The sequence below is a fragment of the Motacilla alba genome, chromosome 13, assembly GCF_015832195.1.
Source record: "Motacilla alba alba isolate MOTALB_02 chromosome 13, Motacilla_alba_V1.0_pri, whole genome shotgun sequence".
NCBI classification, from domain to species: Eukaryota; Metazoa; Chordata; class Aves; order Passeriformes; family Motacillidae; genus Motacilla; species Motacilla alba.
Window position 1 is genome coordinate 17,108,071 of NC_052028.1, and position 19,576 is coordinate 17,127,646.

General features: G+C 49.2%; 1 protein-coding gene across 1 annotated transcript; it reads left to right on the top strand.

Annotated features, from left to right (window-relative positions):
• The first annotated feature begins 1,621 nt into the window (after positions 1-1,621).
• ADRA1B (adrenoceptor alpha 1B) lies at positions 1,622-15,379 on the top strand. The gene is made up of 2 exons (XM_038150527.1): positions 1,622-3,064; positions 14,511-15,379. The coding sequence occupies exons 1-2, from the start codon at positions 2,092-2,094 to the stop codon at positions 15,020-15,022; spliced, it is 1,485 nt and encodes a 494-aa protein (XP_038006455.1). The 5' UTR covers positions 1,622-2,091; the 3' UTR covers positions 15,023-15,379.
• Positions 15,380-19,576: the final 4,197 nt, after the last annotated feature.

Here is a 19,576-nt window from a genome sequence, read left to right on the forward strand (position 1 = left end):
TGCTGCTGGGAAGGGCCACACCAACATCTGCCATGCACTCCCTGACTGAAATTCAGCTTCTGTTTACAAGGTTTGTCCTCAAAACCAGCAGTCAGCTGCAACTCTCAGCCATAGCTGCCTTATTAAAGATGAAGTTTTTATTTTAAACACAGTACACTTTGTAACAGGAAAATCAATATAGAGTAACCCAGAGTACAGCAGACAACAGCTGGGGGACGTAATCGGATGACAGAAAGTTGAGAACAGGATTTTGGTAGGTTTATGCTCAGCAAATCTCTCACTTGTTGTTTTTCATGGCACTGAGTTCTAAAGATCTGAGATTTCTCCCCGAAGCATCACAAGATGAAGAAACCAAGAAACCACTTTCGACAGTAAAGGCTATTATCTACAGAATAAATCATTATTTATATTTTGCTTTATAGGCTACTGTAAGAGGATGACTCTTCCCAGAGCTCTGATGAGTTAACAACATCCGTGACCTCAGAGCCCTGAGCAAAGACTCAAGGAGATACTTCAGCATCAGAGGACTAAAGGTAAAGTATTTCCTAAAGTAAATCCTTGTCTCTGCCTTCCCTTGGGCTGTGGGTGGGGTGCTCAGCTCTGCTCAGGGCTGGGGCTCACAATAAACTCTGCCTGGAAAAGTTACAGAGGTGGAAAAGAGCAGATGAAGCCACAGAGGTGCCCGGTACAGGAGTGCAGAACAGCATCGAGATTTTACTGATCTGTTACAATTTTATTCTATTATCAGATTCTTAATTAAAAACAAACTGTATGCCATCATTGACTATTGAATAGCAGTACTGAATAATGAATCGTACAAATAAACCAGGGATTTTTGGAACCAAGCTATTTGTCCTTAGGAGATGATTAGCTCTCTAAAATGATGTGTGACTCACAAAATAAACTCCAATAGATTTCCTTAACGGGCAAAGGGTAACAGATCATTTTGTCCCGAAACTGCCTTTTTCACCACGTTCTACCAAGGAAATTCTTCCTCAGATAATGCAGCTGGTTTTTTACAGGTTTGCACTGCAGGGTGCTGTGGCCAGCGAGTTAAAGACCGTGATGTTCCCCCGGCGTCGCCCGGCCGGGATTGCCGTCTAGTGCTGTCCCCTCCCTGCGGTCCCCTGCTGTCCCCACTGCTGTCCCCTCACTGCTGTCCCCACGGCTGTCCCCTCACTGTCCCCGCACGGCCGCCGCAGGGTCCCCGCACCGACAGGGCACTGTCACAGACAGTCCCTGCACCGCCTCCGCACAGTCACCAACAGCCGCTGGCAGTCACCGCGCTGTGCTCGCACCGCCACGGCCACCGCACTGTCCCCGCACTGTCACAGCCCGGCCACCGACAGTCCCCGCACAGCCACCGCAGGGTCACCGCACTGTCACAGCCCGGCCACCGACAGTCCCCGCACAGCCACCGCAGGGTCACCGCACTGTCACAGCCCGGCAACCCATAGTCCCCGCACAGCCACCGCAGGGTCACCGCACTGGCCCCGCACCGCCACTGGCCCCGCACGGCGGAGTCTCGCAGGGACCCGGGGCCATCCTCTGTCCCCCTGTCCCTCTGTCCCTCTGTCCCTCTGTCCGTCTGTCACCCGGTCTCTCTGTCCCTCTGTCTCTCTGTCCCCCGGTCCCTCTGTCCCTCTGTCTCCCGGTCCCTCTGTCCCTCTGTCCCTCTGTCCCTGTGTCCCCTGGTCCCTCTGTCCCTCCGCCTCCGGCGCGGCCGCTCCGGGGCCAGCGCAGAGCCCGCCCCGTGTCAGGCACGGCAGCAGCGCAGCTCCCCCGGCTCCGGGCAGCATTGCTGCTCTGCTGCTGCTCTGCTGCTCTGCTGCTCTGCCGCCGCTGTGCCGCCGCTGTGCCGCCGCTGTGCCGCCGCGGGCAGCGGCTGCCGGGCAGTGCCGGAGCCGGAGCAGCCCCGTGCGGGTCCCCCCGGGCTGCCCGGGCCGGGCGGGCTCTCCGTGCCGGGGCCGCGGCTGCCGGGACCATGAATTCCCCTGCTCGCACTGCCCGCGGCTCTGCAGCCACTTCGCGGGTCCAGAGATGACTTTGAGCTGACTCGCCGAGGGACGCGACCCCAGCTTGCTATGGAGGATGAATTTTAAGATGAATAACTACCTTGGCGATACATCCAATACATCGATACCGGGATATTTCAAAGGCTCTGCACTGAATTATGACAATTTTTCTGCAAACAACTCCAACGAGACAGGAAGCGACCTGGATTCACCTGCCTTGGCCACCAGCAGGGCGATCATTGTGGGGCTGATCCTCGGTGCCTTTATTCTCTTTGCTATCGTAGGTAATATCCTGGTCATTCTCTCAGTGGCTTGCAACAGACATTTAAGAATCCCTACGAACTATTTCATCATTAACCTGGCCATAGCTGACCTGCTGCTGAGTTTCACTGTCCTGCCGTTCTCTGCCACGCTGGAGGTGCTTGGCTACTGGGTTTTGGGGAGGATATTCTGTGACATCTGGGCAGCGGTGGATGTGCTGTGCTGCACAGCCTCTATTTTGAGCCTGTGTGCCATCTCCATCGACAGGTACATCGGGGTGCGGTACTCCCTGCAGTACCCCACGCTGGTCACCAGGAGAAGGGCGATTTTAGCTCTCCTGGGTGTCTGGGTCCTGTCCATGGTGATTTCCATCGGGCCCCTGCTGGGCTGGAAGGAGCCGGCCCCGCAGGACGACAGGGAGTGCCGGATCACCGAGGAGCCCTTCTATGCCCTCTTCTCCTCCCTGGGCTCCTTTTACATCCCTTTAATCGTCATCCTGGTCATGTACTGCCGGGTCTACATCGTGGCCAAGAGGACTACCAGGAACCTGGAAGCTGGGGTGATGAAGGAAATGTCCAACTCCAAGGAGCTGACCTTGCGGATTCACTACAAGCACGTTCACGAGGACTCCTTGAACAACACCAAATCCAAGGGTCACAACCCCAGGAACTCCTTAGCTTTCAAACTTTTAAAATTCTCCAGAGAAAAGAAGGCGGCCAAGACGTTGGGAATCGTGGTTGGCATGTTTATCCTGTGCTGGCTCCCCTTCTTCATTGTCCTGCCGCTGGGTGAGTTGGGGATGCGAGGGCAGGGGTTGGGGTGGGTTTGCTGGATCCCACAGACAAATCTTGGAAAGGAATCAGATGAATGAGAAGGAGATTCTGTAGGGAGAGCTGCAGTGAGCAGATGCAAGGAAGGGAATGAAAGGAAGGGAGCTCCCGATGTGCAAAGAGTCATGTTGAACTTTGGGAAGTGTGCAGCTGCACAGAGCTGCTCACCCGCAGTCCCCGGGGCCCGTGTCACCCCAGGGGACAGTTTCTCCAGGGTTCATATCTTGAATCCCCCTTTGTTGAATTGAATTAGGTGTCAGAAACAGCACCAAAATGCTTTACCCCAAATCCTAGATGAGACCAGAGAGCTGCAGCCCTGCAATGTTGGGGGTTCAGGTCACTGCCCCAGGTTTGGGATATAGCACAGTAGGATTTTGGCATTTTAAGGTGCCCTCACTGGAAATGAACTCAAGTAATTGTGAGGGGCAAAACTCCCCTGAGCTTCGGGAAGCTGAAAAGTTCTAGTTGTGAGGTCAAACATTACTGATCAAACCCCAAAAGCAAAGGACATCCCACAGATCCCAAGGAAGGTGCTCATTGGGGTCACCAGCTCTTCGTTCAGGCACTTTGGACACTGCCATGGGAGCTTTTGGCAGCCACTCTGTTCACTTTCAACTTCAAAATACTGTTCAAGCATTGACATAGCCTTAACACATTGCTCAGCGTGCCCAAAGCTGTGAAATGTTCTTGTTCTGTTTTTAATATTAGCACTGCCTCTGAAGGGGAGTATCTCAACATACTCAATTACTGAGCTCTCAGAAATATCTGTCCAAAATTCATTTCTCTGAGACAATCTGGCAGCCTAATTATGGAAAGAGGTGGATAGAGAAAGGGGAGAAAAAGCCTTTATTAATGTTCTGTATTTGTGTTTACTTAGTTACCCAACCAAAACATTTCTGATTGAGTGGTAAGCGAGTATTTTTAGAGATTGTTGTAGAAAACTAAACTGAGTTCAGCAGCCTGGTCCTAGTGGAGTATTATAAAACCATAATTTCTGTGTACCATTAAGAATCTTTACTGCTTCAGCTACTGCAGGGCAACTTTGTCATCTCTAGCTTACTATACTGAATTTTAAGATCTTTATGACTCGAGACTTGCATAAAGGTCACGTTAAGGATGTGAAACATTCCAGACAGAAGGAAAGCCGTGAGTAAAGTTCTCTTTGGCTACCGAAGTTTAAGTCCTCGTTCTGGCTCTTAGAGGAAGTTTCTAACATAAAACAAGCAAAAATACCCAGCTGTGGATGGAAATGTATTTCACCACATGTAGCAGTGCGAGATTTGTAGCAGCAGGTCCCGATCCCCTGGTACAGCAGATGCCCTCCTTGATTGTGAATTTTTGAAGGAAAAAAGCAGCTGTGAACACAGCAGCTCGTGGGGGTGGGTGGCAGGAGCCAGGACTGACACCCCTCACCCAGCCCAGCGAAAACAGACACAGGGCAGGAGCAAAGGGAGCCTCCAACCAGCTCCCAGTTCTTGACACTCAACGACTCAAGTGTCAGCTTTCCCTTTGAGGAGTTATTTCAAATCTCCTGGGCTCTCCGGGGGGTTTAGTGAGAGGCTGTTAAACCACCTGAGGGAGGATTGATAGCTTGGCCGGATGTGATTTTATCTCCTGTGTAAACTGTGCCGAGGCAGCAGTGGGTGACAGGCTGGAGCCTCCAGCGCAGCACTGGGGCTGGCACAGGGGCTGGGGGACAAAGCCAGAGCTGGGGACAGACCCAAAACTGGGGACAAACCCCTCTCTGGGGACCAAACCAGAGCTGGGGACCCCATCCCAGCCCAGGGCTGTGACCCCAACAGCCCCAGGGTGGGGGCACTGGCACCCCAGAGCCGAGGGCAGGAAGAGCTGCAGGGGTGAGCCCTTGGCAGTGCCACAAAACTGCTGGAATCCTGTTCCTGTCAGAAACCCTCTGGCTGGAAAAGGGGGACAGAGGGGGTCCACAGCACCCCATACAGGCTCCAGATGCATTTCCACAGGGGGTGTTTTCCCTTGGTTTTGCTGACTAGGAATAGGCTGGGTTTTTCCCTTGTCCCGGATTTTTCTTTTTAAATTTATGATGTAGCACTGTCCAACCCCTGTATTTTTATCTCCATGTATCAGTGCAGAGCCAATTGAGGATGTCAGGCATGATTCAAGCATTGCTCACTAGGACAGGTGGGAAAAGTCAGTTTCCTGACATGCACAGTGCAGCTGCTCTCAACTGAGGCAGTGGGGACAGAATTCCTAAGTGAGCTGCACTCTTCATAGCAGGAATGTCTTGCTTTGTGTCTTGAAGACACAATATTCAGTGAAATGCTATTAAAACCCTTTAGAGAGCACCCAGTGCTATGAAATCAGCTCCTGGGATAGGCCAACTGTAGAATCCAAAAAGTGCTGATGTTTTCCAAGCTCCCCACTGGTGCCTGGGCTGTCCAGCTGAGACAGCTCCCCTTGCTGCAAGGACAGGCTTCTTCCTCAGCTTCTCCTTCTCACAGCTCCTGTTTGCCCCAGTGACCCAAATCACAGCCTCACATCTGCATCCTTGCTATTTCTGTCTCTATTTCTCTGCTCCCTGTTCCCTCAGTAATTCCATGACTCTGCAGGAGGGTTTTGGCAAAGCAGCTCTGGATTTCTGTGGATCCAGCCTCAGAACATCTGCCAAGCTGGTAAATGTTATTTCTGCAGCACCACAGCCCCTGGTCTGAACAAATCTACTTAGATGTAGCAGAGTTTCCTTGGTATTCTTAGCAGTTCCTTGAGTTTCCCAGGCAAAATTGTTCTTCTTCTAGTCTGGCATTTCAATTTATTCCACAGCTCCCCGTTTGATATTCCAGCCCAGAGTTCCTCCATCAGGTGGCAGCTGTGCCTGGGAGCAGCTGTGGTGCTGAAAGCAGGCAGATTGCTTGGAAAAATGAAAAGAAATTGTATCAATGCTTCCAGAGCATTTTTCAAGCAAAAATCCCAAGGAAATCTCTGCATCCAGTGCAGATTGGAATTGCAGTCCTGACAGCACAGGCACTGAGCAGCATTACATCCTCAGCACTGAATTACCCCCAGTCAGGTCTGGGGCACTGAGCTGTGCTGCCTTCAGCACCTGGGGATGCAGAGCTGGGGTCAGAGAGAGCTCTGAGAGATTTGGGTTATTCCTGGATTGGATATTCTTTCTGCACAGCAGTGGAGCTGCAGAACATCCTGGCTCCACATTTATAAAAGCTCCCTGCCTGTGCAAACAGTCACCCTGCCACTCAAAATTGTTTGTGATTCACCATAAAAAATAAACTAAAGACATTTGTGTCTTTGAGACAACTTCTTGGGCCATAAATTCAGTGACTCAGCTTCGAGGAGTAAATATCTTGTTTTTTTAAAATAAATGTTTCTTTTCATCCCTTTAATACAAATTCTTCCTTGGGCAGCAGGACTACATTAAATATTCATTGCTGATAAATGATGAGTAAAAGAGATTATTTTTATTTAAAGGCTAGAGCCCTGCAGAACCAAGGTAACTCATTAAAACTCCCTCCTTTAAACAATGGAGGGACCAATTTTGGTCAATACCTCTGTTTTAAAAATGAATGCAAAATGAAGGATTGTATAAGGAGAGGTTTGGTGTCGCTCCTGTAAATTAAGATATCAGAGCAGACTTCCCAGTCTCCTCCCAGACATTCCCAGAGGGAAAACTCACCAGGCACTAAACCAGGGCACTTCCCCAGCCTGCTGCATCATTCCAGGGGAGATCAGAGCAGCGTCCACTGCCCAGTTCAGAGCCTGCTCCCACAGATCCTGCAAAGAAAAATAAAATTCCTGGAACTGAGCCGACATGGGAGAGGTCCCAGCAGCCCCAGGATGAAGACACACCTGGTGGGACTGTCACTAAGGATCTGGCTTTTGGAATCTCTCTGTAAGTAATAGAAAAGAACATAAAATGTTCTGCACATTGAAGGTCAGCCAACATGAAATTATTCCTAAAATAAAATGCTGTTTAAGTACAGAATGTAGATTTATGTTATGTCAGGCCAACCTCTGAAATACCAAATTAGGCCCCCTGGTTTCCATGGGAAACCCTTCCAGGCCTTAGGTCTGGTGCTGGCAGTGCCACTGGGCTCTGCTCTCTGCAGGGCTTTAGGCCTGGCTTATCTTCACCTCATTGGCCTCCTCTTCCCCTCCCTGAGCAGTCCAGCTCTCTCGAATCGATGCCCTGGAGTTAATAGTTACAGAATTCAGATAAATTAGTGAGATGTGGCAATCTGGCAGGTCAATCCTGGGGCAAAGTTCAGCTGACAGGAGACAGCAGGAACTGGACAATCAAACATCTGAGGGCATTCACTGAGCAGCACGGAGTGTTTTGGCACGTGGAGAGCAGCAGATCACTTTGGGATGACTTCTTTTCCTGCTGAAATAGCCTCCCTTAAGCCCTGGCTTAAGCCTTTGCTTTGCAAAGGGTATCAGTTACCAGTCACTTACAGACGTCTGGGGTTTAGGACAAAGTTGTTATCAAAGCAGGGGAAACTGCACAAATTCCTGGGTAATTCCCCTGCAGGCTTTGGATTTGTTTGTCAGAGGAACGAAGGGAAATCCTACAGTGGTCAGTGTCACAGAAACAAATACACAGAGCAGTGCAGAAAAACCACAGAGAAATCACCCAGGGCTGACTGTTCACCCCAGGGATGGCAACAGCTCCTGGGTCAGGAGGACAGAGAGGTCCAAGGAGAAAAAACTGAGGACTGAGGCAGTGAGAGGAAATCAAAGGCAGGAGGGAAGGGAGTCTCAGAGGAAATGTTGCTTTTAGCAGGGCAGTTGGACATTTGGTCCTTACCCTCTCAGAGGGGTCTGCAAACACTTGAGCTGCTCAGGCTGGAGGGCACAGGAGCAGCACTGGGGAAAGGGACACAAATCCAGGTGGTCCTAAATCACCTGAGGCCAGAGCTCAGGGTCTCAGGTGCTTCAGGTGAGATGCTGCCAGGACCAAAGAGCCAGGAGGTTTTCCACATCTTCACTAAAACAATCCTGCATGAGCTGCTGCAAGGTTTGGAGCTGTTTTATTGGGCTTCCAGGTGAGCCCCAGGAACTGGAAAGCAAGAACCACCCATCTCTGAGGGAGCAGAGACAAAACCTGTGCTGGAGATTCATCCAGCACCTCTGGAACAGTGCTGGAAAGCAAGAACCACCCATCTCTGAGGGAGCAGAGACAAAACCTGTGCTGGAGATTCATCCAGCACCTCTGGAACAGTGCTGGAAAGCAAGAACCACCCATCTCTGAGGGAGCAGAGACAAAACCTGTGCTGGAGATTCATCCAGCACCTCTGGAACAGTGCTCAGCTCCATGCTGGAGCTATTTCCCACCAGCCATGGCCAAGAGAGATTGGCTCAGCTGTCAGGCAGAAGCAAGGAGGAGAGAAAACACCAGAGCATGTTCAGTAATTGCAGATATTTAAGTACAATAAATGAAATGTCAGCAGACTCAGATTAGCTTTTCTAGACTCCCTCAATCAGCTAATCCCTTACAAAACAAGGATAATCTTGGCTCGTGGGCTGTCTAGTCAGGAGCTGCTGGAGTCTGTAACTGTTTTGGACTAAATAATAACAACAATAATGCTGTGCTTGTGTCCCTGTGCACTGCCAGCTTTAGAGACTGAACAGGATTCTGACCAAGACTGATCTTGGTTTATCATATTTGTCTGAGGGCAGCACAGTTTAAACACAGGTGAGTTCTCTCAGTGGTGTAAGTCACAGCTGAGAGGTGGTGCCCAGGGCAGTAATTCTGTGTTTAAGTCCAAGGCACTGTCCCTTTGGAAATCAAATGTAGCTGCTGTGCTTTGCAACTGCTCGTAATGCAAGGAGGTGAAGCAGCTCTGGGGTTTAGGAAAGCATCTCGTGCCTATCTGTACTCCTTGAAGTCCTGGCTTTATTTTGGCCACTCCAGATAAGTTTCTATTTTCAGAGCCTTTCAAAAGCTCTCAAATTTGAGTCATTGTGAATGAAGTTCATGCTGTTCTCACTGCAGTGATTTGATCATCTGAAATATGAGGCATCTGCTACAGGTTGTCAGTCCTAGGACATAAATTCCTCACAACCAAGACACTATGGAGCACTGAGCAACCTGGGATGGTGGAAGGTGTCCCTGTCCATGGCAGGGAGTGGAACTGGATGAGCTTTAAGGTCCCTTTAAACCAAATCATTCCATGATTCCAGGATATCCATGAGGCACCTATCACTACTCTGAGAATGACAGCTGCCAGACTTGGAGCCCCATCAGATTTGTATGCTATCCATTGTTACATATAATTCCTGCAGTTTCCCCTTCATTTTCCTTATTGAATTTGATTCTGCTTGTTTTGGATGCTCTCTGTGTTTCTCAAGATCATTTTTCACTGTTTTCCAGCTGTTTTCTCTGTTATCCTAATCCTCTTCTCCAGCAGCCTCCCAGCTTGACCAACCCTTAGTTTTATAACCATCCTCTCCACTTCATCATCTACTGTTTGTAAACATCTACTGTTTGGGGTTTTTTTCCTATATTAAATAAGTCCAGGGGAATGTAAACAAACACTGGCTGCTGGAAGGGAAGGAATCAGGAGCTTTAGAAATCCAATTAGCTCTAAAACCTTGGCACGCTGGCTTGGCTGAGCCCGTGGTGCGAAGGGCTGCAGGAAGCTGAAACGAAAGGCAAGCACATCCTTTCAGCACATTCTAACTCACTACAGCTCTGCTCAGGGGCAGATCATTGCTCCTGCAGGGAGGACTGTGCTGGCTGTGCACACAGGGGAGGTAACTCAGCCATCAGCAGCTTCCAGGAGTCGTGGCTCCTGCAGGAACCAAGGGGGAACACGGAGGTTCCCAGCCTGGAAAGTCTCGTGCTGGTCACAGCACAGACCTGATCCATCACTTTTCCCAGGGAAAGCTCCACCATCAGGCAGATTCCTCGCACAGCAAGGCTCGTTTCTGCACCAGCTGACTCCTGGGGGACAGATGGAGGTGGGGGTTGATGTTGGTGAGGTTTCCTGTGTTCCCTGTCTCAGGACTCAGCTGTTACCATTTGGTGTTTTGCAATGCTTTCCCTCGCCAGAGCAGTTTTTAAAACCTTGGAATTTTCTCTTGAAAAGCTCAGATTTAACTCCAGTCAGAATGGCCCCAATCTGCACCAAAACGGAATCTCTGAAAGAAGATTGGCCTTGGATTGCCTTCCAAGGATACCTGTACCCACTCACTAATTACCAATTCTCTCTTTCTATTTTATGGTGTGCAAACAAGGGGGTTTGGAAACACTTCATTTTCAACCCGTTATCAGTAGAGAGAAGGAGTTTCATGTCATGTGGCTCTTTAATCTTCAGACAATGGCAAAGGCATGCAGGTCCCCAGTTTCCCAGCTGGAATATCCAGTGGCACACAGCAAAGCCCTTACATGACTCTGTGGTACCGTTGTACTGCAATAAATCCAGATGTTGAATTTGTTCCAGGAAACTGGAAAGGAGCTCTACACACTCCCCTCTAGGTGTGTTTTCATTTCAGCAAAACTGGATTAGGAAGACTTTGAAATGCAATTCCTTTGTAAGGCACAGAAAACAGCCCCTGACAGCCCCAAATTCATCCCTAGTGACTTGTCCTTAAATCCAGGGAATCCACGGTACTCGTCCCCAATTATTATCTAATCTAAGTATCAAATTCTGAGCAGAACTGATCATTCTATGAGTAATTTATTATACTTAATTGATATCAAACCCACAGTGCATTAAAAATGAATGTTTAATTAAAACCTCCTTCAGTGAATAGTTTTCTTAATTAAGAGTGCAACAATTAAGCCATTCCAGAAGATTTTGCTGCTGCCCACCCTGATGTTTTAAGGACTTTTCCCAGGTCCACTAAAGCCCTTAGGAGCCTTTTCAAAGGGTTTCAAGGACTTCCCTGACGCCAGTGGACTCTGAATTTTAATGTCTCAGCGGTGCTCTGCCTCCATATTCTGCAGAATATGTGAGCAGAATTAATATGGCAAATTGTTTCCCACAGTGTTCCCTAATTTCATTGAGGAGATTGACTGACTTTCTCTGTAATAAAGCATCCATTATAAAGAACCAGTCAGACCCTAAATGAAATTAGTTCTTCCTAAATAAAATACTTCTTAATTCCTTTTTATGATACTTGCTCAGTGTATCTCCAAGCTCAACAGCTCCATCAAGCCTGGGGACTGTGGGCAAAAAACTGATTCCTCCAAAGTGATTTTCTGAAATATTTCCCGTTCTCCACTTGTGCTTTGCAAAATCTCGTTGGTGTCAGTGGTGCAGTGGGAGGGAGATTGTGGTGCTGTGATTAATGAATCTAGGGTTAGTGTCAAGAAATAAAAGTGAGCAGAAAATGCTCATCCCTTGGAGCGAGGCTGTTAAACGTGGAACACCAGAAGAGCAATCGCTTGGAGCAGGGAAATCCCTCTGGCCACCCCACAGGGAATAAATCACTGAGGAGACAACCACATGCAAATTTTCCAGGCACTTTAAAGAGCAGTTTAAATCAGCGCAGGGCTGATTTAATCTCCTTATCAGGCTGCAGTGGGGCAGTGATTGGAGATTAGAGCAGGAAATATCAGTCTGGCGTGCAGGTGTGTCCAGCAGGCTTTGCTTTAGCATCAAAACAGCCCACACTTGATTGCTCCTGACAGGTTGATGCAGCTAAATAGAAGGTACCTTAGTTAATTAAAACAAATAAATAAAATTAAAGATCAGCATTTAGCTGCAATAGTAGAAAGGTTTTGAAACTGAGAAATTCAGGAGTAAGTTCTTGTGTGATATAGATGAGAGAGGCACGACTGGTTTATCTGCGTTGGTTCCCAGTTCTTATCTCTAGACTTTCCCTCATTTCATCTGGCCTGTAAAATTCCTTGTTATTTATTTATTTTGTTTATAGCATTTTCTCTGTCCACGTTTAATCTGACTAAAATTATTTAAATTTGGTAGAGGAATGTGTTACAGCTTTTCAGCTGTTACAGCATCAGACAAAGGCAGACCTTTCAATCCACCTCTGTGGATTCCAATTTGCACCTGAGAAAAAATAGAGACTCCTGAGCCCCTTCATAAGGTTTGCTGGGCTTTAAGAGCTGAAAATAATTTCTATTTTAAAGGAATTCCAGAAAACAATTTAAGAATTTTATCAGTGTGAGCTCCAAGAAGTTCCTTGTACATCATGGTGCTTTGTAGCTGTTTTGTAAAGCCACAGAGCTTCCCTTTTCCCTAAACTGAAGGGAAACATTAGCAATTATCACTTACAAAATAAACCTGCAAAGGCTTTGCAGCTGAGCATGGGGAAGATTCAGCAGCATCCTCCTCATCTTGGCTGCAGCTATAAACTCAGATCAGCTTTTCCTGAAGCTCTGTAAGAATGTAATGGCTCATTCCATGGAATCCCAGGAATTGTCACTGAATCCTTCATGTGAGACGTGCAGGAGACACAGTTCTGGGAGCTGCACTGATTTGGTGCATGCTGGAAATTTTTCAAAAGCATTTCATGGTTTCTCTGATGTTTGACACGTTGTGCTCTGTAATTCCTGCAGCATCCATCAGGATGGAGGCAGGACCTGCAGGATCTGCAGCTGCTGCACAGAAAAGGCTCTGGCCAAACCCTACAGATCATTGCCAGCAGCACCCCCTGAGGGACAGGGGCTCACCCTGCAGGAGTCCTGCAAAACCCTGAAGTGCAGAGTCATGAGGAAATCCCTTAAAACTCTCCATTTAACCCTGAGTTCCTCAGCTGCAGGGCAGACCAGCCCTGGCACCATTCCCAAACTCTGCCAGGATCAAATCTGGGATCTGGCTGCACAGGACCCTCCGTGCAGGGAGTGCAGCCCAGGCCTGGCACCATTCCCAAACTCTGCCAGGATCAAATCTGGGATCTGGCTGCACAGGACCCTCTGTGCAGGGAGTGCAGCCCAGGCCTGGCACCATTCCCAAGCTCTGCCAGGATCAAATCTGGGATCTGGCTGCACAGGACCCTCTGTGCAGGGAGTGCAGCCCAGGCCTGGCACCATTCCCAAGCTCTGCCAGGATCAAATCTGGGATCTGGCTGCACAGGACCCTTCAGGCAGGGAGTGCAGCCCAGGCCTGGCACCATTCCCAAGCTCTGCCAGGATCAAATCTGGGATCTGGCTGCACAGGACCCTCTGTGCAGGGAGTGCAGCCCAGGCCTGGCACCATTCCCAAGCTCTGCCAGGATCAAATCTGGGATCTGGCTGCACAGGACCCTCTGTGCAGGGAGTGCAGCCCAGGCCTGGCACCATTCCCAAACTCTGCCAGGATCAAATCTGGGATCTGGCTGCACAGGACCCTCCGTGCAGGGCGTGCAGCCCAGGCCTGGCCCCACACACGCTGTGCTGGCTGTGCTGGCACCCCAGAGCTGTTACCCAGGAGCAGAGGAAGTGCTCTTGCATAGTTTTGAGGCCCCAGGCACGACCTCTGCATGTCTGTGAGATGGGAACAGTGCCCAGAATCACATCCCTCCCCTCCTGACAGCCACCACTGACTCAGCTGCTTTCACAGCCCAGCTAATCCGAAACACTCCAGAGGAAAAGGTTCCTTCCCAGCCAGGCTGGGCTGTCAGCCTCCATTTGAAAGGCTCTGCAAACCTGACTCCAGTTCCTGACAGAGGAATTCTCTCCTGGATCCCCACTCCTTGGTCACTTGAGGCAGACACAGAGGTGGTTTCCCAGATGGATAACAGAGTCAGCTCTGTTTGCCATAAAAACCTCATACATTCTTTTCTCCAGTCCCATTTGCTAAATTTAGCTGATCAATTACCACTGAAAGTACAGGAAGTGGATTCCCCAGTGTGAGCTTTTGTTTGGTTGTGAAGGGAAGGGGAAGTGTTCACAGAATAACCTCTTGGTCGGGGTCACACCATTTTTATGAATGCCTGAGATGTGGGAAGTTCCCCAATTGAGTTCATGTTTCGGGAGGTTTGTACTCTCAGTAATCTGAATAAACGGAGGGGCATTCAGGAGCTGCCAGAGGATGTATTAGAAGTTTTAAGGTGTGTCTGGAAATGCTCTTTTTGAGGGGCTTTTCTTTAAAAGTGACCTTTGAAAGCTCTTTGAAGAAGGCACAGCCTTATTCCTTGTGTGCCTCGTGCAACAGCCTGGACAAGGGAGGTTTAATCCATCCCTGGGATCAGGAGATGTTCCTGCAGCAGGTGTGGGCCTAGAAACACAAGGATTGCTTCTTTTTTTTTACCCTTCATCAATGATGTGCTCCTTTCTCTTTCAGATGGGAAACATTTCCTTATTAGCTTTAAAAATAACATTTTAGTACCAAAAGACCAACACTGAAAGCAAGATGCATAAAAAAGTTTTAAAGCACAGATTGTAACAGTGATCTGATGAGCACATTCCCTTCCTGAAGGCAGACCAACCCTTTATCTCAGATATTCTCTGCTTGTTTCCCCTGGACAGGATCCCTGTTTTCAGCTCTGAAGCCCCCTGAAACGATCTTCAAGGTGATTTTCTGGCTCGGCTACTTCAACAGCTGCTTGAACCCCATCATCTACCCCTGCTCCAGCAAGGAGTTCAAGAGGGCTTTCATCCAGATCCTGAGGTGCCAGTGCCACCGGCGCAAGCAGCTGGGCTGGTGGCCCTACAGCTACAGAACCTGGAACCGCTGCTCCCTGGAGCACGCCCGCAGGGATTCCCTGGAGGACAGCGGCAGCTTCCTGAGCGGCAGCCAGAGGACTTTATCCTCGGCATCGCCCAGCCCCGGCTACGTGAGCAGGATCAGCCAGCCGCAGCTGGAGCTGTGCACGCTGCACGAGTGCAGGGACTGCAGCTCCCTGCTCAGCCCGGCCCGGCAGAGCGGCGGGCAGCAGGGCCACTGCCACTTCTTCACCTTCCAGCCGCTGCCCGAGCACAACGGGCACGGCCCCGCCGCCGGCCCGGGCTCCGGCCGGGAGCCCCCGGGCACGCCCTGAGCGGCGGCGCTGCCGGGAGAGCCCCGCTGGACGGGCGTTCCGAGCGCTCCGTGCCCTCCGCACGCTGCCCTGCCCGTGGCCGGCGAGGCCGCGGACCCCGCTGGAGCGGAGGAGAGCTCGGGAAGGAGCGGGAGGGACAGGAGGCTTCGTGCCACAGCGGTGCCCGGAGCAGGGGCTGCCCGGATTCCCGGTAATTCCCAGAGAAACTACTGAAGCCAGAGGGCAGGGAGGGTGCAGGGCCCAGGGAAGGGCACAAGGGACTCCTCAGGTGGCCTGGGAGAGCCGAACAGCCAGACACACCCGGGTGGAGAGAGGGTGACATGGGGTGGGCAGGGAGCGGGGGTGCCCAGCTGGGCCAGGGTGGGAAGGGATGGATGGATGATGGATGGATGGATGATGGATGGATGATGGAGGATGGATGATGGATGGATGATGGATGGATGATGGATGGATGGATGGATGATGGATGGATGGATGATGGATGGATGATGGAGGATGGATGATGGATGGATGATGGATGGATGATGGATGGATGATGGATGGATCGATGGATGATGGATGGATGATGGATGGATGATGGATGGATGGATGATGAATGGATGGATGGATGGATGGATGATGGATGATGGATGGATGGATGATGGATGGATGGATGATGGATGGATGATGGATGGATGATGGATGGATGATGGATGGATGATGGATGGATGGATGATGGATGGATGATGGATGGATGATGGATGGATGATGGATGGATGATGGATGGATGGATGGATGGATGATGGATGGATGGATGATGGATGGATGGATGGATGGATGGATGGATGGATGATGGATGGATGGATGGATGGATGGATGATGGATGGATGGATGGATGGATGGATGGATGATGGATGGATGATGGATGGGGATGGATGGATGATGGATGGATGATGGATGGATGGATGGATGGATGGATGGATGATGGATGGATGATGGATGGATGATGGATGGATGGATGGATGATGGATGGATGGATGGATGGATGATGGATGGATGGATGATGGATGGATGGATGATGGATGGATGATGGATGGATGGATGGATGATGGATGGATGGATGGAGCAATGAGGAAGGCACTGCGGTCATTCCTCTCCAGGTTGTCCCTGGCTCTGCCCATAATTCCCAATTGTTCGGTACATCGCTGTACACTCGCACTTTAGAAATGGAAAACAATGATTAAAAGAATTTCTCAACAATTGAAACACTTGCTCCTGTTACTGTAGGGCTGGAATTCAGCACCATCCCTCATCAGGATTGTCTCTACAAAATAAAACACTCATGGCCACTAACGTTGCCACTGTGGCTCGTGGGATGCCGTTGCTTCCCTCGTCACCAACACCCGTAACTCTTCCATCAGGAATTAGTTACAGGAGTTCCTTCACCAGGATCTCTTTGTCAGTTTGAAAATTGGGGGGAAACTCCACGTGGATCTGAAGGAGGGGCTGCAAAGATTACAGAGGAGAAAGTCTGATATGCCACCTTAAAACACGAAACTTGAGCGAGGCCACCTGACTTGTCCAGATGAGATCTATTCTGAATATCTTCATTTTTCCCACTGGAATTTTTTACAACCTCCACCAGGCAAAGCCAGCCCAAACGAGGCTGTACAAATCACCCTCTTCCTTATGTTAGTCCTTCTTTTGATGCAATGTTTTCCTTTAAAGGAAAAGCTATTTGGGCCAGGGCACAATCCTGAGGCCTTGTGGGACAAGCCCATTTTTTATTACAGCAAACTGGGTTTGCCAAGCAGAACACGCGGTGGCAGTGGCACATGGTGGTATCTTTTCTGTGCTCATTCACAGACTTTCTGATGAACACACTCTGTGGGCAAACAGGTTTGCCTCTCTGAACAAATTGCTGCCGTTTAGCACGGAAGGTGTTCATAAAACACTGAATTTCCCCAGGTTAAGCTGCTGTGTGGAGCTTCATCCCTGAGCAGGGGCTGCTCCAGAGCCACTCAGTGGAGAGGCCCAGCTGGAATGGCTCAGGGAGCTCTGTCACAGCCCAGCTGTACAGAAATTAAACCCATTAGGCTTCAGTGCACTCAGCTCTCAATGTGCTGCTTATTTGTGAGGAGAGTTCTGCTAAAATCAATCCAGCTGAATGAGGCTGGAGCTGGAGAGCATCCTCTGCTTCCTCTGCTCTTTGGAAATGCAGCTCCCCATTATCTTTACAAATGTGATGGCGAGAGGAGAGAGAGGACATTGGTATCACAAAGTACAGTTCCAGCCTGGGAAATGTCAAAAGAGCAACTTTCTATTCAGCAGCTGAGCTCTGTGCTCTCGGTTTGTGTGCTTGACTTTCACCCCAGACAAATGAGCAGAAAATTGCCCAGCGCAGGAGATAATCACAGCAGTTATGGGATGGAATAATGGGTGTGCTCACTGCAGTGCTCCTTATCCCACACACTGACCAGGGAATCCCCAGGGAATGCAGGGATTCTGGCTGGATTCACTCCGCAAGGGCTGCTCACCTTCTTCCAGCTCCACATTCCAGAGGGCAGGGCATGGAGCTCAGGGCTGCTGCAGCACACGAGCAGCACCTGCAGCTGGGGAGGCAGAGAGAAACACCTCAGGATGGGGACACTCACCACACTGCCTTTGTGAAATGCTTGCGCCCACTGGGATTTTGGGGACTGGAAGGCTGCGGTTCCACCAATCCCAGGACAACAGGTTTGTCTGCTTGGGTGGGAACTAAACTGAGGGATAAACCAGGTTTGTCTGCTTGGGTTTGAATTAAACTGAGGGACAAACCAGGTTTGTTCTGCTTGGGTGGGAACTAAACTGAGGGACAAACCAGGTTTGTCTGCTTTGGTTTGAATTAAACTGAGGGATAAACCAGGTTTGTTCTGCTTGGGTTTGAATTAAACTGAGGGACAAACCAGGTTTGTCTGCTTGGGTTTGAATTAAACTGAGGGACAAACCAGGTTTGTCTGCTTGGGTGGGAACTAAACTGAGGGATAAACCAGGTTTGTTCTGCTTGGGTTTGAATTAAACTGAGGGACAAACCCAGTGTCCCTGGGCAGAAAACAGGGCTATGATGCCAATTTGTGTCACTGTGACAGAGACAGCTTCCCCTGCACCACTCTGCTCTCCTGCCTGGGTTAAAGCAGAAAATTTCATTATATTTTTACTCAGGTCGAATCTGTGACCTGGCTTTTCCCCAGAATGGCCAAAATTCCAGTGCCACATAAGTGGAAGGAGACAGGGAAAGGAAACCTGGGGCTGTTACTGGGAATTTCTTACAACAAAACCCACTGGCTTGAGCTGTGAAGAACATGCTCACTGTCTAGCAATTCCCAGAATCTTTATAGCACTCCAGCCAAGACATAGAGAAAAAGAGAATGGATATTCAGAATTAATAAGAATCCATCACTGTTTCTCTAATAAGTCAGCCTAAAAAGCGGATGTAGTAAAACTTTAATTTATGGCTGTGATTAAAAAGCCTTTAATTGCCTATTTCACAATTTCCTTTCAAAACGTTCTTTGGGAAGCACAATCATTTGATTCCACTGAGACTTGTGTGCAAATGTTTAATTCTGGTGAAGAACCTGAACTTTCTGTGACCTCCTTCCAGAAAATGGAAATTATTTTTTCCTTTCCTTGATTTGTTCAGCTTTGGTTTCTTCACTGCGAAGATCAAAAAAGCTGTCCGGAGAAGTAAATTTAACATGCGGCCTGGAGCCTGGGGTAGTTGTGCAACATTTGTCCCTCTCCCCAGGGGCTGAGAGTCCAGCCCTGCCCCGCTGGCACCGAACGGGCCCGGTTTGGCACGGGCGGAGCGGGGAGCGGGCTTGGACAACCCAACATCGCCACCTGCGGGATTGCTGCGCCCGGGAGAGGCGCAAATCCCCCGATCCCTGCAGCCCCCGGGCTTGACACGGCACCGATCCCGCCTTTCCAGCAGCAAGGCTTCCCCTGAGGGCAGGGGGGAGCTGGGGATCTGGGGTTCAATAATTATAATAAAACATTACATATAAAAATTAGAATTATTTAGAATTATGTATAATTTATAATCTATTTTAATTATAGTATAAAATTAAAATAAATAATATTATGGTAGATAATATAGTATAATATTATAATAGTATATAGTATTATAATTATCGTATAAAATTATAATAAATAATTTTATATATTATATATATATATATAATAATGGGGAGGTATTTCCCAAATTCTGGGGTTTATCAATTCCAATTATCACCTGGCTCGTGTTGAATCTTCTGCTGTAGGCAGCAGTATTTAGGAACTTCTAAGGAACCACTCAAGTGCAAAACCTCCCAGGTGTGTGGCTGGTTTTATCCAAGGGTGCTGTTCCATCCCCAGGCACAGCTCAAGCCTCCTTTGGGGCTCAGATTTGGAATATCTAAACGCTTTAATGTTGTGTGAAACCAGAATGGGGTGTGAGGCTGAGCAAGAGGAGCACCATCGCAAAGTTCCAGGGGGAAACCCAAATATTCCTGAGCTGTATAAACATGAAATATTCACGGGGAGAAGCAGGTCCTGGGG